The sequence below is a fragment of the Trachypithecus francoisi genome, unplaced genomic scaffold, assembly GCF_009764315.1.
Source record: "Trachypithecus francoisi isolate TF-2019V2 unplaced genomic scaffold, Tfra_2.0 Lachesis_group12, whole genome shotgun sequence".
Classification (NCBI taxonomy): domain Eukaryota; kingdom Metazoa; phylum Chordata; class Mammalia; order Primates; family Cercopithecidae; genus Trachypithecus; species Trachypithecus francoisi.
Window position 1 is genome coordinate 26,439,340 of NW_022681457.1, and position 15,117 is coordinate 26,454,456.

General features: G+C 42.3%; 1 protein-coding gene across 7 annotated transcripts in view; it reads right to left on the reverse strand.

Annotated features, from left to right (window-relative positions):
* The window catches only part of JAK1 (Janus kinase 1), a 133,520-nt gene that overhangs the window by 36,482 nt on the left and 81,921 nt on the right, over window positions 1–15,117 (reverse strand). For all 7 annotated transcript variants that reach the window (XM_033225157.1, XM_033225161.1, XM_033225162.1 and 4 more), the window contains 3 exons: window positions 13,394–13,592; window positions 9,117–9,240; window positions 3,272–3,425 (listed from right to left, as the gene is read on the reverse strand). In XM_033225157.1, coding sequence (XP_033081048.1) covers window positions 3,272–3,425; window positions 9,117–9,240; window positions 13,394–13,592 — 477 coding nt within the window. The remainder of the gene's footprint in view (window positions 1–3,271; window positions 3,426–9,116; window positions 9,241–13,393; window positions 13,593–15,117) is intronic.

The following is a 15,117-nucleotide window of genomic DNA, read 5'->3' on the forward strand; positions in this document are numbered from 1 at the left end:
CCCGGCCCAGCTTTGTATAGAGTGAAAACGGTAATTCCAGTGCCAGCTCCCACTGATTAAACCCAGCCTCAGTGCCGCCAGACAGTGCTTGGTTCCCTTGTTAAGTCCTCATAACATCTTACGAGGTGGATGTTAACATCATCACCTCCAACAGATGAGGAATCTAAGGCACAAAATGGTAAACAGCCCTATTCAGTCACTCCTTCATTTGGTAATTACTGAGAACTAATTATGGGCTAGATGTTATTCTAGGTGCTGGGGATACAGCAATACACTAAACCATGTTCCTGATCTCCTGGAGATTCTACTCTAAGAATAAAGAAAAGAATAAATGAATAGGAATACCTAATCTCAGGTAGTTACAAAACCCCAAGTCTAGTAGAAGAACGGAGTACCCTGGGAGCTCAAGGCTTGGCAAGTGGTAGGCTGGGATTAAATCTAAAACTGACCAGGACCTCTGTTCAATGCCGTACTACAGCCACACTCAGTCTTCAAAAACTGACTTAAAGTACATAGAACGCTAAAGTATGAACTCTTCAGCCTTTCTCCAGCTTGCAGCAAGGCAGGCACAAAGCCTGGGAGAAATGTTCCTGCATACATGAGATACTCTCTTTCCCTGAAGAACTTCAGATTAATGGTTTTTGGATGGAGGGCTCCCACTGCTCCAGTTTCTCTTCTTTTCACCATGGGATATCTTGTTTCTCTCAAGTGAGGAAAGGTCACTGACATTCCAAAAACTTCTGAGGAACAATGATCTATGCCAGTAATGTGTGAAGAGCAAAGCAAAACCTGAAACTGTCTTCTTGGGCTGTGGTTTTTTGTAAACATTCGCCGTAAAGCTACAAGTCACTTATTCCTGAGCCTCCAAAAGGTCAGATCTAATGCCATGCTTATTCTTGAAGTATGCCACACTCTTCCTTTATACCTCAGTTCCCGGGAAAGGTAAAGAATAAATCTCAGCTATGGATACACAAAACTGGGAAGCTGAATCCAAAAAGACCAATCTGAAAATGGCCAGTTCATTTTCTTTTTTTCCCACACAGTATCTGCCTGGGGCTGTGCACTGTCCCCTTTCTCTGTTGTCTCTATGGCAGTTCTAAGGCATAGACGGAATGGAGATACTGCATAGTTAGTAACTAAAGCCCTACAGTGGGATGTAACTCTGACACAGATACACTGATACGTGTGTGATCTCACACATAATGGTATACTCTAAGGAATTAATAAAAAGAACATGTACAGGAACACCTACGTATGCAGTTGTTCACAACAGACTATAAAGTAATAGCATAATAGGGAAAATGAGAAAAACAGAAAATGTTCAGGAACGGGTGACTAAGTTAAATAAATGACAGCTTTTCCTCCGGACTCCAGCCTCATTACTCAATTTCCTACTTGAAATCTCCACTTGTATGTTTCACAGGCATCTCTGAAAAAGGACTCCTGATTTCTGCCCTTTCCCCACCCTCTTCCCCCAAGACCTTCTCTGTGTGGGGAATGACTCCATTATCCATCTGACATCACCCAAAACAGAAACCTAGTCATCATCTTTGATTCCACAAATTCTCTCAGCTTCCACATCCAACTCAACAGCAAATCCTACCAATTCTGTCTTCAAGATGAACGGCAGATCTACTCATTTTTCTCCACTGCCACTGTTGCTACACTAGGCCAAACCAGCATTTTCTCTCCTGGGATCATTGCTGCAGACTCTCAGCTTGTATGTTCGAAGTGTACTCTTAGACCCAGCACAATCTACTTTCCACATATAACAAGAATCATCATTGACTTGAAACTTACATAAAATGAAGTCTTCCAAATGGCTTCCCACCACACTCAGGATTAAAGTATAACCCCTTGCCAGCTCCTACAAGGCTCTGTGTATGCGATCTGCCCCCACCTGCCTCTCCAGCCTCGTTCCCCATCACCCTTCTCTGGTCTGCAGCCACATGGCCTCTCCTCGCAGCTCTACTGGCCCTCAGTTCCTTCCCCCATTCTGTTCCCTCTACATCAGATCTTTTCAGCTGAGGCTGATGGGAGACTGGGCAATATTGAAGACACTTTTGGTCATCATCGCTAAGGAGAGAGTGCTACTGGTATCTACTGGGTGGAGGGCAGGGGTGCTGGTAAATATCCTACAATGCACAGGGCAGGCCATCACAGCAAAGAATCATCCGGCCCAAAAGGTCAGTAGTGCTGCTGCTGAGACACCCTAAATGGAAGAAATAATCCCTCACCCCTCTCTTAGCATTGCAGATTCCTTTTTATTCTTCAGGATTCATTATAAATGTTACCTCCTTAGAGAGACTTTCTCTGATCATATGATTTAAATTAGGTCTTCCCATTCAACCCCCCTTCTCCATATTCTCTATCACAAGCTTCTGCTTTCACAGTACTTTCCATAATTTCTTATGTATTATCTACGTATCATTTTATTTGCTTGTTTTCTAACTTGATGTACATCTGATGCATGCAGAGGCCATGTCTGTCTTGTTCACTCCAACATCTCTAGCACCTTAGCAGGTACAAATGTCTGAGGCAAACAGTACACAGACATCCAGTCAATATTTGCTGAATAAATGAATTGTTACAAAGTCATTAAAACAACAAAGATCAATATTTTAATTGACATTTGAAGGACAAACAATAAAAAAAGTCAGATGAATAAAAAAGCAGTTTATAAAACAAAATAAACCATAAAATATTTTCAAAATCTACGTAGTATCTAAATTTGCGTGTTAAAATCAGGAAGCATACTACCACCAAAAATCTTAGTAATCTCAGAGTAAATGTAATTTCAGGTGATTCTAACTTCTCTTCTGTTTTTTTTCTAGCGTGTAATCTTTCTACCCTACCACCAGTGACAGAGTGGCCATCTCCTTCCTCCCCAAACATTACTACGGCTGCTGAGAAGTGCCTTCTTCAGCCCTGTTGAATTACATCTTCTTTCAAGTAGAGCTTCCCTCTGACCTCTGCACACAAGGCTATTAATAGGAATAAAAAATAAAATGGTAGGAGGTGGGGAACAAGAAAGGAATAAGAAAGAAGGGAGGCCCGAAAGCCCACAAGCTGGATAACCAGCCTCTTGGAATGCTGAAATGCTGCCTTTTGTCTCCTCACTTGGGGCAACTCCAGGTGTGGCAAGAACTTACCCAGAACAGGCCATAAAGCACCCTAGCACCACCAAGTTCAGCTGCACCAGGGGGTCTGAGCTCTACAATGCCTCTCCCACCCCACGAACTCCAGCTTCTCCCGGGCTCAAACTTCCTACCTGAGCAAAGAGATACTCCAGTGAGCTGGCATCAAGGAGAGGGGTTGCATCTGGAACCTTTTTTTTCTCATAGCCATTTTTCTGCTTCTTTGGAGAATGACGCCACACTGACTGCTCATTGTCGTTGGTTCCATGCCAATTGGTGAAATAGAACCTGGAAGGCAGGAAAATGAATGCCAATTGTGGCAAAGGGGACCCAGATGTGGGCAGGGCGTCCTGGTTCACCAACAGTGGTCAGTGCCGGAAGCTGAAGTGCCCTGAGAAGCAGGCTGCCCCTTGCAGCCCTTACCATGTCTTTCCTTCTTACTAGCACTGTGTGAGAAGTGTCCCATCAGCACCTCTTCTATGACTCGGGGAGCTAAAGTGACTTCCCGAAGATCACAAAGACAGCTCCTCTGACTTCTCGCTATGCTTCCAGAATAGGGAAACACCTGCTGACTGGAACTCCGTGCTGGCCACAGCTCCCTGCATGCTTACCATCAGCTGCACTGCTAAGCCCATTCTACCTCGAATCCAAGACTGATTCAATTGACATTTTAACATTCCTGCAATTTAGTTTCATCACGCAATCAAGATACACAGCTTACATGGCAGTGTTTCCTACTTCCCAGATTGCTGCTATTAAACTGATGGTGTGTTTTACATGATGAATAGGGTTTTAAAAGAGAGCTGCCCAAACATCACCACAAGCATCATGAAACGAGTTAACAAGCACTTTACATATATATATTATGTTATTTAATCCTCACAGCAACTCTACAAGGTAGGTTTCATTCATTTTACAGATGAGGAAAACTGAGAGTCCAAGAGGCTAGGTGACCTAAAACTACAAAAGCCTGTTCTCTTAGCTACTACAGTTGACCGTTGAACAACATGGGTTTGAACCACAGAAGTCCACTCATACACAGATTTTTTTTTTTCAATAAATATGTTGAAAATTTTTTTGGAGATTTGCAACAGTTTGAAAAAAACTAACTGATGAACTGTGTGGCATAGAAATATTTTTTAAAATTTCAGAAAAAGGTACATTATGAATACATAAAATATATACAGGTTACTAGTCTATTTGTATGTTAACTGTTTATGTTATTGGTAAGGCTTCCAGTCAACAGTGGGCCATTATTAGTAGCTATGTTTTGGAGGGTCAAAGTTATATATGGATTGTCAATGGCACAGGGGGTTGGTGCCTCTAACCCTACCCTCCATATATAACTTCCTCTGTCACCTGTAAGAAAAACAAAATGAGTTCTGGAATGTGTAGAAGTGACTAAGGGAAGTGACTGAGCCAAGCCAGCCCAGGCCATCTCTAGGCTATAGACTCAGCTGGTACCTAGGTATCTTTCCCTTGACTTGCACATGAACTAATGAGAAAAGAACCATGTCATAGAGAAGCAATAAATACAACTCCCTCTTTCCCTGCAAAAAGCTGCTGCTACACTTCAACATCTGTCACTGTGCTATGTTTGCAGAGCCTAAAACAAGCCAGACCCCGAGTTAGGGACTGGGATGCAGAGGGCTCTCAGGCACGTTTCTCGCACTCCGTGAGTTCCTGTCTCTGGGAGCAATCGGCCAGGACTACACTGTGACTTTCATAAGCCCTAAACACTTTTCCCTTCCTCCATAAGAAATATTACAAGTTGGCCGGGCGCGGTGGCTCCAGCCTGTAATCCCAGCACTTTGGGAGGCCGAGACGGGCGGATCACAAGGTCAGGAGATCGAGACCACCCTGGCTAATACGGTGAAACCCCGTCTCTACTAAAGAATACAAAAAACTAGCCGGGCGACGAGGTGGGCGCCTGTAGTCCCAGCTACTGGGAGGCGGAGGCAGGAGAATGGCGTAAACCCGGGAGGCGGAGCTTGCAGTGAGCTGAGATCCGGCCACCGCACTCCAGCCTGGGCGACAGAGCGAGACTCTGTCTCAAAAAAAAAAAAAAAAAGAAAGAAAGAAATATTACAAGTTATATTTCTCAACTATGTTTTCTGATTTTAAGTGAAATTAGGCATTTTATGGGCCCCTAACAAGTGTGCTTAAAGAATCAGTTGTCTAGGCACTGTGCTTAAAGAATAAGTTGTCCTTGGACATATGAGTCTCCGGCGAGGTGCCAAGGAGAGAGACAGGCCGCCCTCCACTGCCAGGGGAGGTGGCAGGAGGGGAAAAAGTACCAAGGAAGGGAAGCTGGAACAGAATAATTAAATGCCAGGCTATAGAACCTGGACCATGAAAAGCAGGCAGAGCAGAGAATGAAAGCCAAGCACATATGAGGCATGCTCTCCCGGCAGGGAAGCCCCATGGAAGATAGAAGCGGCAGAGAGAAGCAGATGCCTGTCCATTATTCAAGCAATGGCATGAGCTGTGCGGAAGCAGAGGCTGCAGCTGTCCTGCTCACCACTGAATCCCAGTGCCTGGTACCTGAACACATGCTTTAAACAAAAGATGAATAAACTCGGGGAGTGGCAATTAACATGGAAAGGATAAACAAAGAACTTACTTTAAAGGTAAAAACCAACATTTTTATAATCTTCAATGATTCTAAACAGCCCATCTTCCCTGTAACTTATGAAAGTGACTGAGAATTTGACTGTGGGCTTTGGTGTCTCTGTCACACACAGAAAGAATCACACATCTACAGAGCCATGGGCAGCATAAGCTACATCAGGCCTCTGAAGCTGCTGGACTCTTCCCTTACCCTCCGCATGTGTGAGGGGGACCACATGCTGGTGACAGTGAAAAGCTTAAGGCTATCAGCTGGCAGCGAGGCTGCCATTCATGCTGTATCCAGGCCTGGCATTGCTCTTCAAGGGTGGAACAGAGCACATGCCCAGGAGAACTTAGCCACGATCCTCTCCCTGGGACAAGCAGTTCGAAGGAAGGAGTGAACCAGCTACAAAGGTTCAAAGAGGGGTTCTGACAGAATGGCCAACAGGAGGGGTAAATGCTGTTTGATGGTGGAGGAAGGCAGTGATAAGAGAATGAGAAGTAAACACAATATGGAAAGTTTCCCGAGAGAAGGAAAGAAAAGGATCCCGAGGATAGAGGGTATTGTCCAAGAGAGAAGAGTCTCTGGCGAGGTGCCAAGGAGAGAGACAGGTCGCCCTCCACTGCCAGGGGAGGTGGCAGGAGGGGAAAAAGGCAGGTGTTCCCTGAGCTGACCGAGCCACGGCCTTCTTCTTCCACATCCTACTGAGTCTCTGTGAGAAAGAGTCCTTGGACCTGGTAGAGATGAGGGCCCAACAAACTCCCTCTGGGCAGAACACAATCTTCAATCTGGTCTGAACAAGGATATTCTTCCAGGCTGCTGAGAGCCCTGTGGGACCATCGTTGGCTTGGAACCCTTTAGGTCAGATACTCAGACAGCACCAGGCCGAGACCAAACATAATGTGTAGCTTTTCCACTAGAACAAAGGCTAAAGGTAAACAGAAGATCAGGGAGTCTAAAATAAGGCCGACAGCTTTCTCCTTAATAAGATGTCAAAAATATTAACAAAACTTTAAATCTGTGACTACCAGAATCAGTACCCTCCTTATCACCCATAAGGCCAAGCTTAAAGACACACTGAAGACAGACATTCCACACACCTTTTTAAAATTAATTATCAAAGTGTTCATCAAACCTGGTACACAAAAATTTCAGATACTATAGCATGCCAATGGAAAAAAAAATTTAAATGACGTTAATAAATATAGAATGATACCTGCCTATATTATTTTTCAGAATGACGTGGAGGAACAAAGCAGGAAGACAGACAGACATCAATCAGAGATATGCATTGCAAGTTTTTGAGAAAATTATGTACAGATAACTGCATATTTTAAGTTTATATGCAGATATTATACACAAAGAATTCTCTTTAGACTTCTACAAAATTTTTTGATGGACAGTGAAATTCAATTGTTTAAAAAAGTAAGAAAATACTTTTTGAAAAGGAATACAGAATGTTGTCTTATGCTAAGATATATTATAAAACAACAACTGTCACAAGCATTATCTAAAAACAGAAAATGATAATTGAAATAAAAGAATATTTCCCAAACTAGAGCTGGTATTCCACTGAAATAATCACCAACATTTATTTTCATTTATACCTCCTTTAGTGGTGAGATTATGAGGTTTCAAAATTTTTGTAGTTTGTCATCAGGCAAATGTTTTAGCTTAGGATGGTATTTTTTTTTTTCAAGTTCAAAGAGCCTGTGGTAACAAAGCAATATCCTGTTGAAGCACAATGTCGGGTACAGAGTCAAGGTGCTAAAAGTGAAGCAACGCTGCACTTCCAGGCAGCTAATAGAAAGAGGGAACAGTAAAGACAGACTTGAATAGCCAGACATTCAGACAACCAAGACTAATGCCTCACAGAGAATTGTAAAGCTAGTAAGACAATTCATTAGATGTAAATTTTTGGGTTAACTCTCTTCCCTTTTCTGGGTATTAGTTTTTCCACTGAAAAAAACATGAGAGTTGAATTAGGTAACTTAGGTCTTTTCCAAGTCCTAAAAGTTACCATTCTAGACTCTGAGCTGAGTACAGAAACCTAGAGGGAGAGAATTAGAGCCCAGTGACATATCCCCTGCAGACTTCAAACTGCAACAACCCATTTCATGCTGATCACACAGTCAATCCTCAGGCCACAAAAAGCAAGATTACATGTGGAAAAACAAAGCCAAGAGCCAGAAGGCTCAGCTGGGACCTGAAATCTCCACGGCACACAGCTTTCCTCTCCAGATGAGACTTTGGTTAAGTATAGAAAAAAACAGGAAAAAGTCGGCTCTAGGATAATTATTAAAGAAAGTTAGATGTGGTTCAGTGTCCACTGAGAAAAACATCCCAGTCATTTTGTAATGGTGACAACTCTGCCAAATTCTCCCAAAAATAACAGCTATGATACTGTGAAGAGCCTCTGAGATTTCAGAGGGTTTTTCTAGCAAATCCCTGCATTCTGTTAGCATCTGAGCTAATCTACTGATTTAATACTTATGTAAGTTAACCTGCGTTTCAAAAAGGATCCACCCTATTTATAATCTCCACTGCTAAACACACATGTTAACTTCTGCTCAGCAAGTATCTAACTAACATATTTTCCATTCTAGTTAGTGAACAAATTTGTTTACAAACTCAGGAGACTGCAGCTATTGAAGTACTGACTGTGTCACCTTGGGATATACTGTGACATTTCACAAAGTCTGAAATATGGGAAAAAAGGCAGGTGCCCATCAGAAGAAAAATTACAGCTCCACAGCCAAAAATCCTCTAGGAGTAATCAAAACATCCACTCCCAGAGAGCAAGGCCAACCTAGAATTTCTAGTTAACACTTCAGGCAATGTTTCTCAAGCTTTTTAGTTTCAACTTTTAGTAAGAAAAATATTTTATATCATGACCTTTATATATAATACACACATACATACATATATATGTGTATATACATATAAAACATATCTCAAAAGTTTAAAAAATATATTATGTATATATGCTGATATTATCTATTCTCTCCTGTTTTTTTTCTTAAATTCACTAAATTAAATTGAATTCATAACTGTGAATCCACTAAATTAAATTCATAACTATGATTACCCATTTGAAAATCTCTGCTGCAGGACACTAATTCCATTCAAAACATCCTCTGCATTATCAAGATTTCTTTTCTAAAATGTGGCAGAGGAAGGTGATCAAACTCATCTTGAATTGTATTCCAAATACCGAAGAAGTCCTTTCTCATATCAAGCAAATACAAAAGTTACAAATTACAAAAATGACTACAATACTTCTTGGTAAGTGACTCAGGGCCCCAGGCTGACCACTGTCCCTCAGTGCAGAGGGAGCCAGGCAGGTACCAGGTCAGTACTTCCCATACCTCATCCGGTAGTGGAGTCGGAGGGACATCTTGTCATCAACGGTGATGGTGCGATTTGGAGCATACCAGAGTTTGGTGTTCTCATCATACAGGGCAAAGAGGTTGTGACAAAGAGGGGAGATACCTGAGGAAAAGTAAAAAACCACATCAGAATATTAAGGCAGATACATTTGGCCATCTGTTTCTAAACCCAATATACGCAAAGATAAGGAACTCTCTCAAAGATAAGGAATTCACAAAGAATCTGGGTCACTCGTATCCTCTTAGGGCAAACAGATTTCCAACCAGGTTCAGTCAGGCTGTTTTGATCATAATCATCAAGAACTATGACTCCCCAGAAATATGCCCTGTAGCTCCTGGCAAACCAAATTTAGATCATTTAAAAATAAAACTCTGATGACATTTTTCATTACAGGTATCCGTGGCAGAGTCTTATCAAATCCAGCTTTTAAAAAACCCCTATCTGAGAGGTTCACAGATCCTGCCTGATGTGCACTTTGCTAATCAGAAACACTCTGGGAGTTGGGGAAATCTTCCATCTGTTTCCTACAGAAAGCATTTAAACAATTCTAACACACTGTGATTATATATCAAACATGCAAACAAATTCCTGGCAGTAGTATGCAAAACGCATATTAGAATAAATAATAACCAAAGTGATTTTTGTCAGTGATTAAAATCTATTACCATTAATAATAAATATACTTCTTAAGTACTCTGTATGATTATCACAAATATTTTTTATTTAGTAGCCAACTAGCAAGAAGATATATGGCTTCACAAAGCTGGCCCAACAGTGCTCCCCTGCCTCTCCACTCCACCAGTTGCCTCCGTCAACACAATAATGATGGGAAAGACCAGGGAGATTATGAAGTCACTCACTTCTATGCCCATGATTAAAATTTTATGAACCTGTAACATAGGCAGTTTGGGAGGGGAGGGAGAATGACTGCCAACAATCAGCTATTACTGGTATTTTTTCATAAGCAGCCAGGCCTCAAACTAAGATGAGGTAAACTTAAATGACAAAAAACCTGGGAGAATATGAGGTAATAGACATTTGTTTCCCAAATCGGACATCTGCAGTGAGACTGACACTGACAGGGCCCCTCCCTGGCCCAGTCCACCCAGGCCTGGACTCTCTCCAACGCAGACACTGAGTTAAGAAGCTACAGACACCTTGGCAGCTATCTAGCGCTCTCCTGAACACCTCAATCCATGCTTCTCAAGAAATGTGAACAGTTACCCTTCAGAAGTTAGTCTTTCTTATAAACCAAGAACATGGAGATAAACTTTAAAGGGAAGTTTTCCTTGGTAACATGGGCAAATGGCTTTTGGATTCAGTATTATTGGGACATATAATTCAAATATGCTATAGGTTTTCATTCATAAAGTGGCTTTTGTGGACTGGGTTGGAAACTCAACCTGTCTTTATACACATCCACATTTGAATGTGCACCAACACTTACATATCTGAAGTGTAACTTATTTTATTCATGAAACGGTCTGTAATTCTAACACACGTCTGATTCTAACAGTATTACTACCCATAAACAGGAAGATCAAAGACATATCTCTTTATATAAAAGTCCTGAGTAGTAAAACAATACTAACATTTACCGAGGGCTAAGTGTCAGGCATCAGGTTAACAGACTCTAAATTTATTATCTTGGCTGGGCACAGTGGTTCACGCCTACAATCTCAGCACTGTGGGAGCCCCAGGAGGGCAGATCACTTGAAGTCAGGAGTTCGAAAATAGCCTGGCCAACATGGTTAAACCCCGTAGCCGGGCGTGGTGGTGTGGACTTGTAATCCCAGACACTCGGGAGGCTGAGGCAGGAGAATCACTTGAACCTGGGAGGTGGAGGTAGCAGTGAGCCAAGACCGTGCCACTGCACTCCTGGGTGACAGAGAAAGACTCTGTCTCAAACAAACAAACAAACAAACAAATAAATAAATTCTTTTTTTGGCTGAGTCTGGTGGCTCACACCTGTAATCCCAATACTTTGGGAGGCTAAAGCAGGAAGATCACTTGAGGTCAAGAGTTCAACACCAACCTGGGCAACATACCAAGACCTCGTCTCCATAAATAGTAAAAATGAGTCAGGCACGGTGGCACATGCCTGTAGTCGTAGTTGCTTAGGAGGCTAAGACCAGAGGACCTTTTGAGCCCACGAGGTCACAGCTATAGTGAGCTATGATGGAACCACTGCACTCCAGTCTAGGGGACAAAGCAAGACCCCATCTCTAAAAAATATTAAAATTTTAAATTTAAAAAAAAAGTATTACCCTTTAATCCTCCTGATATCTAATGAGGTAAATACTGTTTTGACCACTTTGCAGATGAAGAATCTGTGGTCTCCTGAGATTTACTCTGATTCAAGGTTACTCATCTAGTAAAGTGCAGAGCTGAGAATCAAACCAAGACACAGCTACTGAGGAGGTGAAGCAATAAGAACTAAAAGAACAAAACTTTACCCCACAGAGGTGAAAAACAGGAAAGAAAACAATACTGCCCTCAAACATCACTTTCTATAGTAACAGTGAGCACTACAAGAACCTGTGGCATTCAGTACGTATTTCTGAAATGAGCTTCTGCAATATTCTGTTGAGCCAGTTACAGAAGAGACACCACTCATTTTCTATAAGGTAGGCTAGAAACCAACACCCCAAACTGGCTGATCCTGAGCCCAGAATTATAGGAGGCCCAGCGACTGTGTCTATCCTCAGACTCACAGGCTCTCTCCTCTCATCTCTTTCCCAGCAGCTCCTTGGTCCCTCATTAACGGCAGCCCAATGACTGCAAAAATGACCCTTGCTTACAAACTGAGTGAGGTTTATATCTGCTATGCTGATGGCAAAAAGCTTGGTGAAGAGAATAAACACTATAAACCAAATCTCAAGGAGAAAGGGAGAAAACAAAAGAAACAAAGTCTTAAAAAAATACTTTAGAACCACTGACTTACATCTAGGTGTTCTGATAATTACAAATACATTTAAAGCTGCTGTCTAAAGATGATTATTTGTACACGCTGCTGCCTAGTCAAAATAACTTTGCAATATTACTGGATTTTTCCCACTAATAATCTATACCTCAGCCCATTTTATCCTATGTCAGGTTTAGTTAGTAAGAGCCTACTACGCTCTTCCCTATACCATGAGCCTCTCCCCTTTTACTGAAACTCTGGTGTGTGAAGCATTTTTGGCAGAAAGACAAATATCAGAAAGAAGGTAGGTTTTCTAAACAAACTGCATTACTAACAAGATAAGCAATTATTAAAATAACCATCCTATCCCCTCAGAGTTGTTCTGAGGGTGAAAGGTGGGAGAAGTCAAGCAGGGATCAGGCTGTATGGCATCACAACTGGCTACTTCATCATCATTAAATGAGTTGATCGAAACTTTTCAAAACAGCTTTGAGATATAATTTACATATTATAAAATTCTTCAATTTTAAGTGTACAATTCAACAGATTCCAGTGTATTTACTGAGTTGTACAACCATCACCACAATCCAAGTGGATTAGATCTGTGATTTAACTTTTCATTTCTATGATTTAACTTGTCACTTAAAATTAGGCAAGCAAAAACTGCCAATGTCCTTAAGTTCAAAGGATGAAAGGGACTTTGGTTTCCCACCTTCTGAGGGTAACAGGCTAACTTTCAGACAACTCTCAGCTGAAAGGAGAAAAAACAGCTTGTGTTGTTGAGAGCCTCATTGGCCTTTTCACAACTTGGAAACTTGACTAAGCCATAAAGTAACACTCAGCTTCTCACTTCAACTCAGCACCATGCACAGGAGGGCAGGTCATGGCAGCAGAAGGAGGGGTCAAACTTTTTAGGAGAAGTTTTGAATAATTATTCAGCTATTGAGAGATGCTACTTGCTGAGCAGGGACTTACTTAGTCCCAGGTGCTTTACGTAGCACCTCATCTAGTGCTGATATTATTCCAATTGTACAGATGTGGGGAAATGAGAATTGAGCCTGGATCCACAGAAGTCAACCGTCATACCCTGGTATCTTACAGTTCATTAGTGACAAAGCAGAAAGAAGCCACTCCTTAGATGAAGAAAGTGAAAAGTGAAACCCTCAGAATTAGAATCACTGGCCTAAGGTCACGTACAAGTGGCAGTGGCGGAAGTAGGGAGGAACCTCTGACTCCAGAGTCCACAACTCTTTCTGCTCAGCAGAGCTCCAAGGGGCAGAGACCCCCAGATCTTCTTCTGAACCGGTGTATTGGTGAAACCCCCAGCCCTGGGCAGCTGCCAGTACTCACGGCATGCCTGTGCAGCCCTGATACACAGTTCCTCTGCTGTGTACTCTCCACTGCCCAGCCGGAGGGGCTCCCTGTCCGACATATAGAAGATCACTTCCACCCCTGGCTCAGGGGCCTCCAGGTTCACCTCAGTCTTCTTGGAGCTCCTCATTTTAGCACAGAAAGCCATGGCATTGCAGTCCTCTTTTATATTTAGATACTGTTGTGGAAGGAAAACAAGACTATGTGGTCACTCTATGCGCTAAAAGTTCTTATGGCAAAAGGGAGTGTTCTGAAGGTAAAAAAGCAGAAACATTTGGTGTTGGATACGTACCTCTCCCCTGCCCCTTCCCTTCCTGGAAACCAAACATGTCAGATCTTACAAGAGATGAAACCATGGAAAATAATTATGCATACTAATTAATGAATTGTAATTCATTAATTATGTATTTTTGAAAATATGGTCAGACCATATTTTCAAAAATCAGAATAATTTTAGACATGGCCTGAATTTATTTTCTCCGTTTGCACCCAGGTTGTAATTGAAAAATGTAGCCCCTTCTGGAACCAACGATGTTAAAGGACTGATTATTAATTACCAATTCCGCTGCTATTTCTACTGGAATCACGCAAGCTTTGAACATACTTATGGCAAGAATCAGCGTTTTAATTTCATGTCCATCTCCCGCTAAACAGCAAGCATGGTGGGGGCATGAACCATATCTTATCTCTCTTCACATCCCCACCTGAGACAGTGCACAAAAATGATGACCAATTCATGTTCGTAAGTCACATGGAAGGGCCATAACAATTAATGAATGGAGCCCGGTTCCTATCACCCCAGGAGGAGCAGCAGGACCTTGACACAGCAGCAGGGCAGGAGGAAGCCTTGCTTGGAACAGTCAGAAAACCCTGGTGAGAAGCTTGCAAGTAAGTAATTCACAGAAGCACCCTCCAAAGGGAGGGCAACCAGGGCCAACAACCAACCTCGGCAACTTAGCCTTGGGCAAGGCCAGAAAGGAGGAAAGAAACAAGGGAAAGTCCTACACATTCTTTCTTCTTCTTGTCCAATACCAATGGGCTACAAACTAATTTGCTGACCCCACACTCCTACTATTTTCTTCCTGTCTGCCAAGCCAACCTTCACTTAAACCCCTAATGTCTCCATAACACATATCAGATCCTCCAGGGGCTTCCCATTAATCTACAGAGTAATTCTGAGACTCTGAAACAGAGCCCTGCCACCATCATCTGGCCAGCCAGCCTTCCTCACCTTATCTTCTATCACTCTGAGCTTCTTGCTTCATGCTTGAAACCCACAAGGCTGTCACTGTTACCGTATCCTCCCCTACCCAATGCTGCTTCTCACCCTCCTGCCTTCACTCGCACTGATTCCTCTACAGGAATATCTTTCTACCTTATCCCTTGCATGGCACACTTAAACTTTCTTTAGAATTCAGCTCAGATATCGCCTCCTGCAGGAAGCCTTCTCTGAACCTCCATCCCGTTCCCTAAGGCCCTCGCTTCTTGCTCCTAAACTTATCCCACTGCACTAACCACAGAAAATTTGAGCATCTTACTCATATGCCTATCTGTCTTTCTCTAACTTGCACATGCTGTGAGTTCCTTGAGATAAGAACTGAGTCATCTGTCTCTACATCCATAAGAAACACAGAGGCTTACACATAGTGGGTGCTTGCAGAATGACCCAAGGAGGCTCCCCCAAACAAGAAAAGTCATACAGG